The 14,273-nt window shown below is 39.8% G+C and overlaps 1 protein-coding gene across 3 annotated transcripts in view; it reads right to left on the bottom strand.

Moving 5' to 3' along the window:
• Positions 1-14,273, bottom strand: part of BLM (BLM RecQ like helicase) — an 87,038-nt gene that overhangs the window by 34,439 nt on the left and 38,326 nt on the right. For all 3 annotated transcript variants that reach the window (XM_070478316.1, XM_070478317.1, XM_020905791.2), the window contains 5 exons: positions 13,848-14,039; positions 12,306-12,424; positions 11,253-11,366; positions 7,945-8,043; positions 7,583-7,731 (listed from right to left, as the gene is read on the bottom strand). In XM_070478316.1, coding sequence (XP_070334417.1) covers positions 7,583-7,731; positions 7,945-8,043; positions 11,253-11,366; positions 12,306-12,424; positions 13,848-14,039 — 673 coding nt within the window. The remainder of the gene's footprint in view (positions 1-7,582; positions 7,732-7,944; positions 8,044-11,252; positions 11,367-12,305; positions 12,425-13,847; positions 14,040-14,273) is intronic.

Below are 14,273 nucleotides of genomic sequence, written 5' to 3'. Positions count from 1 at the left end.
TTGAAAAGATGAAGAAATTCATAGAGAAACCATACATAACTTTAGGCTACCAACATCCCCCAATTCTAACTGCACAGAAGAGTGGGGGCTTCCCAGGTGGTGCTAGTGGCAAAGAACCTGCCTGCCAGTGAAGGGGATGCCAAGGGACGTGGGTTTGATCCCTGGGTCGGAAGATCTCCCGAAGGAGGGCATGGCAACCCACTTCAGTATTCCTGCCTGGAGAACCCCATGGACAGAAGAGCCCGGTAGGCTACTGTCCATGGGGTGGCAGAGTCAGACACAACTGAAGTGACTAGGCATGCACACACACCAAGAGTGGAGAGCTGGCTGCAAGGCCCCAGGAGGTGAAGGCTGCAGACCCTGATCACTGCCCTTTGCTCTGTGCTCTTCATCCTCTGGCTTTCGCTCTTGGTCCCCCACGTCCCCTATCTGCTTTGTGAGCTCTACCTTTCCATTATCTCTTTCTTGTGCTTTAGTCTCTTCTGTAACCTCTTCCCTTTTATCTCTGTGTGTGTACCTGGACCTTCCAATCCTGAAAACAACAAAAGCTTCTCTTGACCCTTGGTACGTTCCACTGCAGCTGGTGTCCCACTTTGTTCTCTCCCTCCAAAGGCAGGTTTCTCAGAATCCTCTTGTTCGCCCAACCAACTGGCTTTTGGCATTACCATTCTACCAAAATTGCTTTATCAGAGCTTTGAGAAACTGGAGAAGGATGATGGAATTGTTATAGGGTCCTTGGCCCTGGGGAGACCCTGAATCTGCACCAGGTTCCAACATGGCTCCTGGAAGGAGTGAGAAAATGAACTAAGGAGTTATGGTTAGAGAATGAAGACATCTCAGTGCCTGGGTGGATGGAAGGGAACGAAGATCGTGAACTGCAATAACCTGTGGTAAGGAGGTAGTCTATACACAGTGGGTAGGGATCAGAGGAAGGAAAGACGGGGACTAAAAACACTGCCTTTCTGTCTTTCTATCTAAGTTCAAGCTAGATGGGTCCAGGTTTGGTTGCCATTGACATCAAGATAAACACTTAATTTTAGGACTAAAGAATGCTTCACATGTGAGGCAGGCATGTCCCTGAGGGGACCACTATGCAGATAAGGTGGTCACGCAGCAGGCGGCAGAAATCAACTGCATCTGGTACCTGCCCTGGTCTGTCAGACCTCATTCTCTTACCTTTCCTGGTCACTCTCTGCTGTTTGCTAGCCTTGCCAAAACCTCTATCAGCTCTCACACCCGTGGGGTTTCTCCCCACTTACAGGAGAATCAGCTCCCAAAACGCTTGGCTCTTTCCTTCTTCCCCTGTATTATCCTCTTCAGGGACTGCACTCTCACTGCTTTAAACAGCATCCAAATATACCTGTGAGTTCCAACTTCACTCCCACCTTAGACCTCTTTTCAGAGTTCTAAACCACAGTTCAACTTCTTCCAAATCAGTGGTCTAAATTTGGGGTACACATACCGCTAGGAGTTCACAAAGACTGTCTAAAGGTACATGAGCAAAGATAATCTTACAGGAATCAATTTCCAGATTCTGTTTTCACATGTATGAATTTTCCCCTAAAAGATGGATCTGAGGGGCCTCCCTGGTGGTCCAGTGGTTAAGAATTTGCCTTCCCATGCAGGGGACGTGGGTTCAATCCCTGGTGGGGGAACTAAGATCCCACATGCTGTGGGGCAACTAAGCCCTTGAGCTGCAACTACTGAGCCCCAGCACACCACAACAAAATATCCTGCATGATACAATGAAGACCGGACACAGCCAAATATATAAACAAATATTAAAGACAAACAAGAAAAGATGGATCTGAGAATGCTGGTAATCAGGACTTTCTGCTCATTGTTGTTGAGTTGCTAAGTTGTGTCTGACTCTTTTTGCGAATCCATGGACTGTAGCCCACCAGGCTCCTCTGTCCATGGGATTCTCCAGGCAAGAATACTGGAGTGGGTTACCATTTCCTTGTCCAGGGAACCTTCCCAACCCAGGGATAGAACCCAAATCTCCTGCAAGGCAGGCAGAGTCTTTACTGCTGAGCGACTAGGGAAGCCCTTTCTGCTCAATACTCCTGCACCATTTTTTCCCTTTTACAACTGTCTCTCACTTTTGAAAAACAAACTTTACTTTTCACCCATTCTAAATTTTACCATGTACATTGTTCCAGATGTAAAAACCTCCAAACAAAACGACTGAAATGTAGTATGGGTGTAAGCACAACCTTCTCTAATCCAAGTACCAGAGACCCCAGGTAGGGCTTCCTGTCTCTCAGTGCTTTACACATTTCTGTTAAGAGTAAAGTAAAACATCAGGAAAAAAGTATTCTGGCTTTTATTGGGATGATCTGATTTCAGATATACTGACAGGAAGGTGGCGGGAGAGAAGTTGATGCTCACTTTATGAAACTGGCTTCTTTCATTCCTATTGTCATGAAATGCATTATGCACAACGTCTTATGAGATGACTGCTAAACAATACTGTGAAACCATCCCACTTAAGACATCATGTATATGTACAAAACACTAAGAGATCTTTTAGTGCTTGAGATGGCAGAAGAATGTGTGGCATACTGCAGCAAGACGGTAGATGAGAGACTTGATACACCCATAGACTATTTTGATCTCAATTAATTATTTATAATCACTGCCACAGCAAAGGAAATGGCAGTCCTGATAAAATTTAGGCATAAAAAGAATCGCCCAGGAATACAAATGATGTAGATAATTTAAAAACTTGATATGATTTGGGCTTAAGCTGGGAATGGTACATGAGTCTCCCTACTGATAGGAATGCTGAAAGGATTATACACAAGAATGGCCTTACTGATTTCCCCTACATTTTACACTACACTTTAATTTCAGAACAGTGTTTTATGCATTAAACAAAAAAGTTTTGGGTCAAAAAAGGGGAGACAAAAGCACATTCTGGTGGAATCAGAATTCACTATATCACTGGTGGGAATGAAAAATGGTGCAGCCACTTTCGAAAGCTCTCAAAAGGTTAAAAAATAGTTACAATATGACGCAATAATTCCACTCCTGGGGATATACCCAAGAGAAATTAAAACACAGGTACACACAAAAACATGTAGAGGAAGATTACTATGCCTATGTTCAAACCCATGTTGCTCAAGGGTCCACTGTATTCACACAATTTGTTATAATGAAAAAGTTAAATCTCTTAAAGAGTTCATTACATATAACAAATCTTACTTGGCTTGTTGGAAATGGGATGTTTGGAAATAACAGATATTCTAATTAGAGTTCACATCAATTGATAAGTGGATAAATAAATGTGAAATGCCTATTACAAAGATTGTTAAGCCATAAAAAGGAATGAAGGGATTTCAGGTGGTTTACTGACTAAAACTCCATGCTCCCAATGCAGAGGGCCTGGGCTTGATCCCTGATTGGGGAACTGGATCCTGTATACTGCAACTAAGAGCCAGCGCAGTTAAATAAATAATTTTTTTTTTAAAAGGAATGAAATTCTGATATATGTTACAACATAGATGAACCCTGAAAACATGTTAAGTGAAAGAAGCTGGGCAGAAACAGGAAGGAGAGAATGGGTGGTGACTACTGAGCACTAGGTTTCTTTTTGGGGTGATAAAAATGTTCTAAACTTAGATTCGGGGGATGGGTGCACAACCCGTGAAAGTACAAACAAACCAGTAAATTCTAACCTTTAAATGGGTGAATTCGGTGGTGTGTCAAATGTGTCTCAATATTTTTTTTTTTAAAAAGCTTTGGATCCCAAAATATCTTCCACCAAGGGAATACTGGTGTTCACACTGAAATGGTAAATATTATTAGGTCCAGGGTGTCAAGCTCTAGTCATTCTAAGTGATGTTAGGAAATGGAATCAATTTGTGCTCAGCTCTTGTTGCTTTTGGAACTGAGGCACCTTCATGGGCATGCGTACTAAGTAGTTCATGTGACTTGAAAAACAAAGTCAGAATTTTTTTTTTTATATAAGAAAATAAGTTTAATTTGGCCAATTGTTTTGACAATGAAAACTGGCTTTGACAATTAGGTTTCACGCTAGTCATGTCTCGTTTGAAAGAGCTAATTGGCAGTCGTAAAGTTCTGACAAAACTATTATTTAAAAGCATATCACAGAATAAAAACATATGTCAAAAATATACTAGAAAAGATGTACTGAAGCTTATAGTATTTTGATTTCCCCAACTCCTGGATAAATGAATCATTCGAATGAAAAGAGTAACAAGGATATCTAACAGCCATTAGAAAAGTTTGGTAAAGCATATTTTTAAAGGTGTATTTCCCAGTAAAAGTAAAGTGAATAACTAATCATCTGACTTATTTTGCCAGTCAGATGGTTCCGAATTCTTTCCTTTTCACAAAATTTGGAGGACTTAACTGAGATGTCAGCTGAGAGATCATTACAAATAATTTTTGATGACATATCATTATATAATTTTGGCATACATACCAGAAGGAATTCAAATAACTGAGCATTAATGCTAGAATAAAATGCTTTCCATTCCTATCTACATGCTTATATGAGCAACATTTCTCAATGCTATAAAATATACCTCTAAAAATAAGAAATATGAACTGACTTGATTGATCCATAGATAAATGTACTGAGAAAAAGTCCTAGCTCATTAAGTTACACATTCCACATCAAAATTTATCCCTAAGAATTATTTTCAAAAATGTATTTAAAGCTGTTCTGATCAGTCATGTACCACTAATGTTATATATAATTCATTTGTTCAGTTAGGAAGAAAATTTTAGAGTGGGAAAAAAAAATTTTACTATAGGAAATTAAAAAAAACCAATTAATTTATATATGTTTTTCTTTCAGGTAAATATGACAGAGTAAGCAATAAGACTTCAGTCATAAAAATACATTACCTTAGGGTAAAATTCTATGGGGAAATTGAAAGAGAAACAGTATTCTTTGTTATACTAACTACATAAATGTCTACCTCTTATTTTTCTTTCTCAGTTCATATTATAAGGCCCTGAAGAAAAGGAATAAAGCCCATCAATTTTATTTCCCTCCTCATATTTCCCAAAGACGAAGAATGTTATCATAGACTGGCAGTAGGAGAGAAGAGCAGCGACCGTGGCTTCAGCCCTAGGGGCACCTGTCTTCACCAGGGCCATGGCACCACAGCAGTGGGGAAATTTAATCCAAACAAGGGGTGTATGGGCAGAAAAGAAGATCCGGAAAAAAAAAAAGTAACAGAAAGTGTTGGTTAAATCTTTTAGTTTCAACTCAGGGATTTAAATTCTCCCAAATATAGAAGCACCAAATATATTAAAGGAGTCAACAGACCTGCCCAAATTTTCATATTTTACCCACATTTACCAAAATTCTTCCATATGTTTCATTTATTCATTCTTACCGAGTGCCAAGTATACACAGGGCATCACACGCTAGACTCAGGGAATGTGCAATCCATGACTTTTCTAAGATCTCTCCCACACATCCTTGGGAGAACATATTACAGGTGTCTGCCTCTGAGCCTATATATGCAATGCTTACTCAAAAAGGACAGATTTGATACTTCCAAAAAGCTATTCAAAAGGTGAATTGAATTTGCATCACTTCTCTTAATTATGGGCATTTGGCAATTAATATTACTGATTTAAAAGAACAGTAGATTGCATCTGGTATCTATTGATGGAAAAATGCTAAAAACACTGCCTATTTTTAAAAAGGATTTTATAAACCAGTGGAAGACTCGCAGAAGCAAATTTCTAGCATGTGGGTTCTTCACTAGAACCTAAACTTATAAGACATCTTAAATATAAAATGTTGTAATATAAATCAATTATGGAAGAAATGATCTTTTTTCTCCCAAATTTTATAAACACTCCTCTGCAAGTGAAATTAAAATACTGCAATCCAGTTTTTTGGATTACCTGCACAAAATTCTGAAGACTCTAAAATTCTTGGGCTTATGAATGCCAGTTTAATCTGCAAAAGGTCTCTGAAGCTATCTTAATCTCAAATCCCTTCACACTAGGGCTTCCCTCCTGGCTCAGATGGTGAAGAATCTGCCTGCTATGCAGGAGACCTAGGTTCGATCCTTGGGTTGGGAAGATCCCCTGGAGAAGGGAATGCTACCCACTCCAGTGTTCTTGCTTGGAGAATTTCAAGGACAGAGGAGCCTGGCCAGCTACAGTCCATGGAATTGCAAGGAGTCGGACACGACTGAGTGACTAATACCACCTTCACATCTGTCCCCACATATGGCACTTATAGAGCTCTTCTCATAATCCACCAAAATGCTGCTGTTGTCTTTACTGATCATAATATTTATAGAGCCAGCTTATTTTCTTTATTTCCAAGTGAGCCAAGCTTTAAAAATTCACCCCAATACATTAGCAGCCATTATTCCCTCAGATATTCCTCAATCTCAAAGCACCCACTAATAAATCAGAAGGAAAAAATATTTTAACCTTGGTAGACAACAGTTGTTTAAGTAAATGTTTGCTGAGTAAATGGAACCTGTCAGGGAATGTACTTGTCTTTACAAAGTCATACAGAGGTACAAAACAACTCAGTGCAACCTATACTGGGGACGTTTTCTTATAAGTTTTTGTTATTGAATAGTTATGGATTTGGTGGCAAGAAGAAGCACGTTGCTGTTGAGATGAAAACAAAGTAAAAACAAAGCTGCTGCATATACTTTCTGGACTATTTTCAACATCCTGGATAGAGCTGGGACTTCAGAGGAAAATGACAGAGCAGTATTGTCTATCCCTTTCATTACATACACTCTACGACAGCAGTCCCCACCCAACTTTTCTGGCACCAGGGACTGGTTTCTTGGAAGACGATTTTTCCACAGGAGCTGGGGGGTGGGGGATGGTTTCAGGATTCACGTGCATTACATTTATTATGCTGCTGCTGATCTGACAGGGGGTGGAGCCCAGAAGGTAAAGGGAACGATGGGGAGCGGCTGTAAATACAGATGAAGTTTTGCTCATTTGCCCACAGTTCACCTCCTGCTATGCAGCCTGTTAGTTCCTAACAGGCCACAGCCCAGTAGCAGTCTGTGGTCCCGGGCTGGGGTCCCCTGTTCTAGGTTACACAGGTGCCAAAATAAAATAAAAGCTAATTTATTACTGAGACCATCCTAAGGTTTAAAAGGTATGGCATGCACTTTATCCCTACTTCCAAAATTGGTACTTGGATAAGTTTTAATTTCAGTGATTGAATAAAAGCCCCAGGGTCTTGGTTCCCAAATTCTGATGCACATTGGAATCACCTGGGAATTTAAAAAATTTTTTAAAATACAACAACAATACATACTGGCTCCCAGCTCCTCAAATCCTGATGTAATTGGCATCGGAGATGGAAATACACCCTGGAGATGGAAACGGCTGCCCACTCCAGTACTCTTGCCTGAGGAGTCCCATGGACAGAGGAGCGTGGCGGGCTACAGTCCACAGGGTCGCAAAGAGTTGGAGACGACTAAAGTGACTTACCACGCACGTACCCTGGGCACTGGGATTTTTGAAGGCTCCACAAGTGATCCTATTGTGCAACAACTGGGGAACCACAGCCCCCAGGTTTTAAAATGAATAACTTCTGACAACTTACACTTGAGGCCTGAGAATCTTCAGCTGAGTGAGTATGTCCTTCTGTACCCGGGGGTTGGCTGTGGCAGTGAGAGCCATCACTGGAACAGAAGGGAACTTCTGGCGAAGAATATTCATTCTTTTGTAATCTGGACGAAAATCATGTCCCCACTAGTTGGGAAAAAAAAACAACACTACTGCTTTTTAGACTACTTGGATCTTCTTTATATAAAGCATACACTTAATACACATATTAAGAATCACATTATTCTTCAGTGAAATAGCAGAATAATTCAATCAATATTTTTTCTTCTTGGCACTCAAGATCTACTGTCGGCGGTATGTATTTACTGGTATGTCAAGACATAGGAGAATGGTACTTACCTGACTCACACAGTGCGCTTCATCAATGACGAAACGTGCCAAGAGCCTTCTCTCATATAGATTCTCCAGAGTAGAGATCAGCCTGTTACTCGCACAGACCTAGACGGGAAGTATGTTAGTCAGACATTTGAAACCATTTAAACACATCACCATAAGGATCTGGTTGTCTTTAAGTTTCACTGTGACTTAAGTTGCATTAAAACTACATAAAATTGGTTCTGATTTCAATCTACGAACTGAATTAGAAAAAGTAATAGAAAATAGCAGATAAGACACTCTAAAATGTTCACCCACATTTAGCAAACAGTTATGTATTAGGTCAGTGCTTCTAAAACAATTTTTCTGCCTCAGTGTATCTGGGAGCCACACACGTTTACACTGGTGACAGGGTTACAGACATGTGTTACATGTGTGCATGTTGTTTGGGGGAATCATATACACACATATGTACAATATATACACACATGTGTGCATGCTCAGTCAAGTCCAACTTGTGACCCCATGGACTGTAGACCACCAGGCTCCTCTGTCCATGGGATTTTCCAGGCAAGAATACTGGAGTGGGTTGCCATTTCCTCCTCCAGGAGATCTTCGAGACCCAGGGATTGAAACTACGTTTCATGTCTCCTGCACTGGCAGGAGGATTCTTTACCACTGTGCTACCTGGGAAGCCTATATATACATGGCTTGTACATACAAGCCTGTATGTACGTGTATTTCACAGCTCCGTCCATAACCGGGCCTAGAAACAATAACATCCCAGTAGCAATGACCATATCTGGCATCCACGTCTTGACAGACATGTTGGAAGGACACAGAAGCCAGTGTGATGGAGCTTTTCCACTGGCCAAACCTAGGACAATTAAAACATCAAAACGCACAATGGTAACTGATTATAACCCACTGATTAACTTAAGAATTCATAATTTCATATTGCTATAAATAAATATGTGGGTAAAATGGAAAGCTTGTCTTTACAGAAGAATACCAATTAAATGAGAAGAATCATCACTTGGCACCCACTACAATAACAACTGGTGGGGACAGTAAAACTCAAGTCAAAGTCTCATGAGACATAGGATATTTACAGTTTCAGAATATTCCACAATAACAGATCTACAATTACAAAAAAAATTATATTTATTCTTGTAATGAATAATTAACAACAAAAAAAGTAATTTTACAGTGGAGAAATCTGGCAGACACCATATTATCCAAGTGATCGAAGTTAACAATACCAATAACAGAATGAATTGACAAATGCCTCCTGATAGGCTGCACTGAGAACATATCACCACTTCTGTGATATTCCCCCAAAATGAACAATGCAAATCTAATCAAGAGGAAATATAAAATCAAATTGTGTGACAGTCCACAACTGGCTTTCACTCAGCTGTCAAGATAATAAAAGACAGAAATTGTTTAAAGAGACATGAAGAAAGTGGATAATCTAGGATTCTCTTTTGCTATAAAGGATATTATTGGGATAACTAGTGAAATTAGAATAAGGTTTCATAAAGTAGCAGTATTGCAGCAATTAATATTTTCCAATTTTGTTAATTGTACTGAGAATTCTTTGTGTTTAGGACATGCAATGAAGTATTTAGGGTTGAAAGGATATCATGTCTGCAACTTACTCTGAAATGTTTAAGGAAAAACTGAGAAAGAATGATAGAGCAGTTACAATAAAATGTTACCATGTGGGTTTCTCAATGAAAGTTATAGAGGAATTCTTACACTAAATGCATCAGAAATTATGTCAAAAATTTAAAAACATATGTATTTTAGTGGGCTTTAATGAGATAACAGAAAAAATAAACTGGTCCCTGCTCCCAGTTCCTGAAATAGGGTTCCTGAAACCCTTGTAAATTCTTACATGGTTAGAGCACTGGGGCTCCCCTGATGGCTCAGTGGTAAAGAATCCATCTACAATTCAGGAGACAAGGGTTCAATTCCTGGGTCAGGAAGATCCCCTGGAGGAGGAAATGGCAACCCACTCCAGTACTCTTGTCTGGGAAAATGCCACGGACGGAGGAGCCTGGTGGGCTGCAGTCCATGGGGTCACAGAGAGTTGGACACGGCTGAGCGACTAAACAAGAGCACTGGGAGCACCTTTGGTCCTACTCAGGCAACTCTGGTTGGGCTCCTGGGTGGGAACTGGTCACTAGAAAGACTACGCCAGGATAAAAAGCTTAGGATTTTGAGTCTTTCTCCCATCCTCCAGCGAAGGGAGTCAGTGTAGAAATGGAGACTATAACTGATCATGCCTACGTGAGGAAGCCTCCACGAAATTCCAGAAGTATGGGCTTCAGAGAAGTTCTAGGTTGGCAAACACATCCACGTGCTTGGGGGCTGACAGACTGCAACTCCACAGGGACAGAAGCTCCTGTGCTCAGGACCCGCCTTGTATACCTCTTCATCTGCCTGTTTATCTGAAGGTCTTTACCACAGCCTTCAGTAAACTGGTGAATGTAGGTAAGTGTCTCCCTGAGTTCTGTGAGCTGCTCTTGCAAGTCACTGAATTCAAGCAGGAGGTCACAGGAACCTCAGATTTGCAGCCAAGTCAGACGGAAGTTGTGGGTAACCTGTGGCTTGCCACCTTGAGCAGGGTGGTAATCTCGAGGGACTGAGCCCTTAACCTGTGGGGTCTAACACTATCTCTGGGTAGGTAGTGTCAAATTTGAGTTAAACTGTAGGACCCCTAACTGGTGTCACAGAGGACCACTTGATGGAAGCAAAGACCTGTGTACATTTGATGACTAGCGTGTAATATTCTATGTGAGAAGTAATGGAGAGAAACACAGGAGGGAAAGACTCAGTATTTCCTTACTCGGTAAGGAGAACTTGTTTTTCTAAAATAGCTGCAATATCATATTTTATTTTATTTATTTTTTTGTGTATCTGTGTCTCTTTTTCTGTTTTGCATATAAAGTTATCGTTACCATCTTTCTAAATTCCATATATATGCGTTAGTATACTGTATTGGTCTTTATCTTTCTGGCTTACTTCACTCTGCATAATGGGCTCCAGTTTCATCCATCTCATTAGAACTGATTCAAATGAATTCTTTTTAATGGCTGAGTAATATTCCATCATGTATATATACTATAGCTTCCTTATCCATTCATCTGCTGATAGGCATCTAGGTTGCTTCCATGTCCTGGCTATTATAAACAGTGCTGCGATGAACACTGGGGTGCACGTGTCTCTTTCAGATCTAGTTTCCTTGGTGTGTATGCCCAGGAGTGGGACTGCTGGGTCATATGGCAGTTTGTAATATCATATTTTAAAATGATAGAAATACAAACCTTCTCTGGAGTAACATACAGAAGTTTTATAATTGGGTCTTTTTTTGATAACTGGAGGTAAATACTTGTAGCTTCTGAGTCCGTCTTATCACCTGTCAGATATGTAGCTGGGATCTAAGCATAAAAGTAGTAAACAATTTAAATTTTACACATTAATCTGACTCAAGCTTACATTTATCTTTAGGTTTTATAAATATTTAATAAGTCATATCAAACCTGTCAAAGGAAAGAGAATCTCAACATAATAATCAGTACATATTTTTAAAAAATCCTTGTTAACCATAAGTCAAATGGTCTTCTCACTGTTTATTTCCTTTTCTTTTTCCCTGTTTCTTTACTTTTTTAAAAGCTTTTCAGATTTGTAAGGAAGATAAATATGAACTCAGCATCTAGGAGATTCCAATTCTAATGTATGGCCATGTTTTTTTTTCAGGTAAATGCATCTTTTGGGTTTTAATGGACAACGACACTAAAAGGACCACAACCCTCATGAATGGCTGAACAATGGCTACCATCTCTGTACTGAGACATCTTTGGGAAGAAAAATCAAACCAGTGGTCTTGTTGAGGGGTGATGGTTCATAACCCCAAGAAGAGTTCTGTTTGATCACAGTATGCAGGATTTAATAGACTGCATTCATAAACTTTTCTTAACCTCAGCCAGGAGGAAAAAGGACATATGTGTGTGGGCATGCACATATGTGTGCATTTTAAGATATTAAGGGAGTGAGAACTAAGCCAATATGACAGTAGTATAAAAAAAAAAATCCTTCCATATTAGAAAAAACAAATTTACATCAGCAATACAGGTTAAAGGTTCTTATTAAAATGCATTCTTACAGAGTAAAACCAGATTGAACTCTAGAAAGTCATCTGTACCAGAATTTCCAAAGACTTGTACTTAAATGCAACAACCTAATATAACTGCTGTGCTTCAGTCTTATAGTTCATGAACTATTTAATAAAAAAGGTTACGCAGAGTACTAAAATATAACTGTTTTTAAGTTATGCTATTCTTAGTATTTTCATTATAACTGGTAGTGTTTTAACTTACATCCAAGGAAGTCAGCTTTTGGACTTGATCCACTATAAGTGATCTCAAGGGAGAAATGACAATAGTGACCCCAGGAGAAACACAGGCAGGGAGCTGGTAACACAGGCTTTTACCACCTCCTAAAGAGAATGACCAAAAACATCAAGTTCTATGTGGAGAGCATGAAGGCAACATGTACAATGCAAATGACATATAAAGTTTAAAGTAATTAACTAATAGGACACCAAGTGATATTCTCCATGGTGCCAAAATATGCCATATTTGAATGAGCCAAAGTACGTGGGCAACTTAAATGCATAAAAATTATCTTTAGGACAATCTTATATAGGTACACATGATAGCAAAAGCAAGAATCAGGGCAGGAAACTTAAATGCATCAGAAATACTTTAAAAGTCTACTTGAGAAGAATACCCTGAAAAATGCCCCCTTGAAACCCTAGAAGGTCTTAGAAAGCCTTGAATGAAAATTGCTGGACGAGGAGGGTGAGAATTCTACCACTGAATTGCCAATGCCTCAGGTTGTTGGACGAGACAAATGCCAGGGCCCTCCCTCTCCAGTTTTAGTTTTGCAGTGCCAAACTGGAGTCAAAACAGAAGACAGAGACTGAACAACAAGTTAATAAAGTATGGAAAGCTGCTGACTAAACAAACCAACACCATCTAAAATGTAAGGTCAGTTTGAGAAAATTCAGATGCCCAGTCAATGCTATTTAATGAGGATGGGGACAACTGATTGCTGGAGGTCACAACAAAGGCGAGTAAGAGGCAAAGGGAAGACTAGATGTAAGTAATGAAACCCTAACTTCCCACATTGCTGCTTGCTTTCTTTTCTTTAATTGAAGCATAGGTGATTTACAATGTTCCCCTGCTTCTTATCCTAATGGCTGATTTAATATTCTTACTTGCATGACTGTAAATCACTCAACAGCTGTTATACACTTAAACAGCACAATGAAGTCTTGGATCTCTTCAAAACTGAAGACAAGAACTATGTTCCAGGCTTTTCACTTAATCCTCATGACGCTCTGTGAAGTGGGTGCTTTGGTATTATTCCCACTGCACAAACGAGGAGCCTGGGTTTAGGGGGTGAAGTGCCTTGCTCACGGCCACACTGTTAATAAGTGGCAGAGCTGTGCTTTGAGCCCAGGGCATCACTCCAGAGCCAATGATTTCAACCACCAGGCCACACGAGGTTGGGCCAAATAAACTGCCAGAAGTGGTTGTGGTCTCTGACAGTAATTTTTTTGTTCCTGTTCCAGGCTAATTTAGACTAGAAAAAAAGAAAAATTCCCAAAGGAAAATCCTCGATCAATTCAACACAATGAGCTTTGAGGTGAGGATCTTAAAGGGCAATAAATGTTATCATGTCAACAACCAGAACAGAGGATATGAAGTAATATACTTTCCCAACTGTGGTATGGGAGGGTTAGAGGCCCCTAAATGATAGAAATATGGTGTAGGTGTTCTTTTTATTTCTATTAAAGGGCTTTCATTTAACATCTGCCAATGGATTCCTGCCAATTCATATCTAAAAATACATACCAGTGGGCATTAAAATAAAACAGTCTTCGCCAAGCAGTGCAGCATTGATCGCCTCTAGCTGATTAGTTCTAAAATTATGCAGGCCAAATTTCTTATGAAAAATCTTCATCATTTCTTTTGTATGAGGAAAATTAAGACTTTGGAAACGCTTGTGTTTCGGATTTCTGGATGCTACATTCTGCTCCGTCTTGTCTAAGAAAATAATCAATGTTAAGAGAAATCAGGGCGTTATTGTAACCAATGCGCTTTAGCATTTTAACCCACTGCCCTGCAGAATCGCTGGAGCACAGTTTGCTATAGCACACCCTCCTTTACCTGTTCATCAGGGTTTCCTTGCTGCCCAGTGTCAAGGCCACCAGAGACTTCCTAAGGGTCAAGTTCAAATCTTTCCTTGATTTTTTTTTTTTTTTAACAGCACCTACCCCT

The sequence above is a fragment of the Odocoileus virginianus genome, chromosome 16 (assembly GCF_023699985.2).
Source record: "Odocoileus virginianus isolate 20LAN1187 ecotype Illinois chromosome 16, Ovbor_1.2, whole genome shotgun sequence".
Classification (NCBI taxonomy): domain Eukaryota; kingdom Metazoa; phylum Chordata; class Mammalia; order Artiodactyla; family Cervidae; genus Odocoileus; species Odocoileus virginianus.
This window is presented reverse-complemented; position numbering and strand designations above follow the sequence as displayed.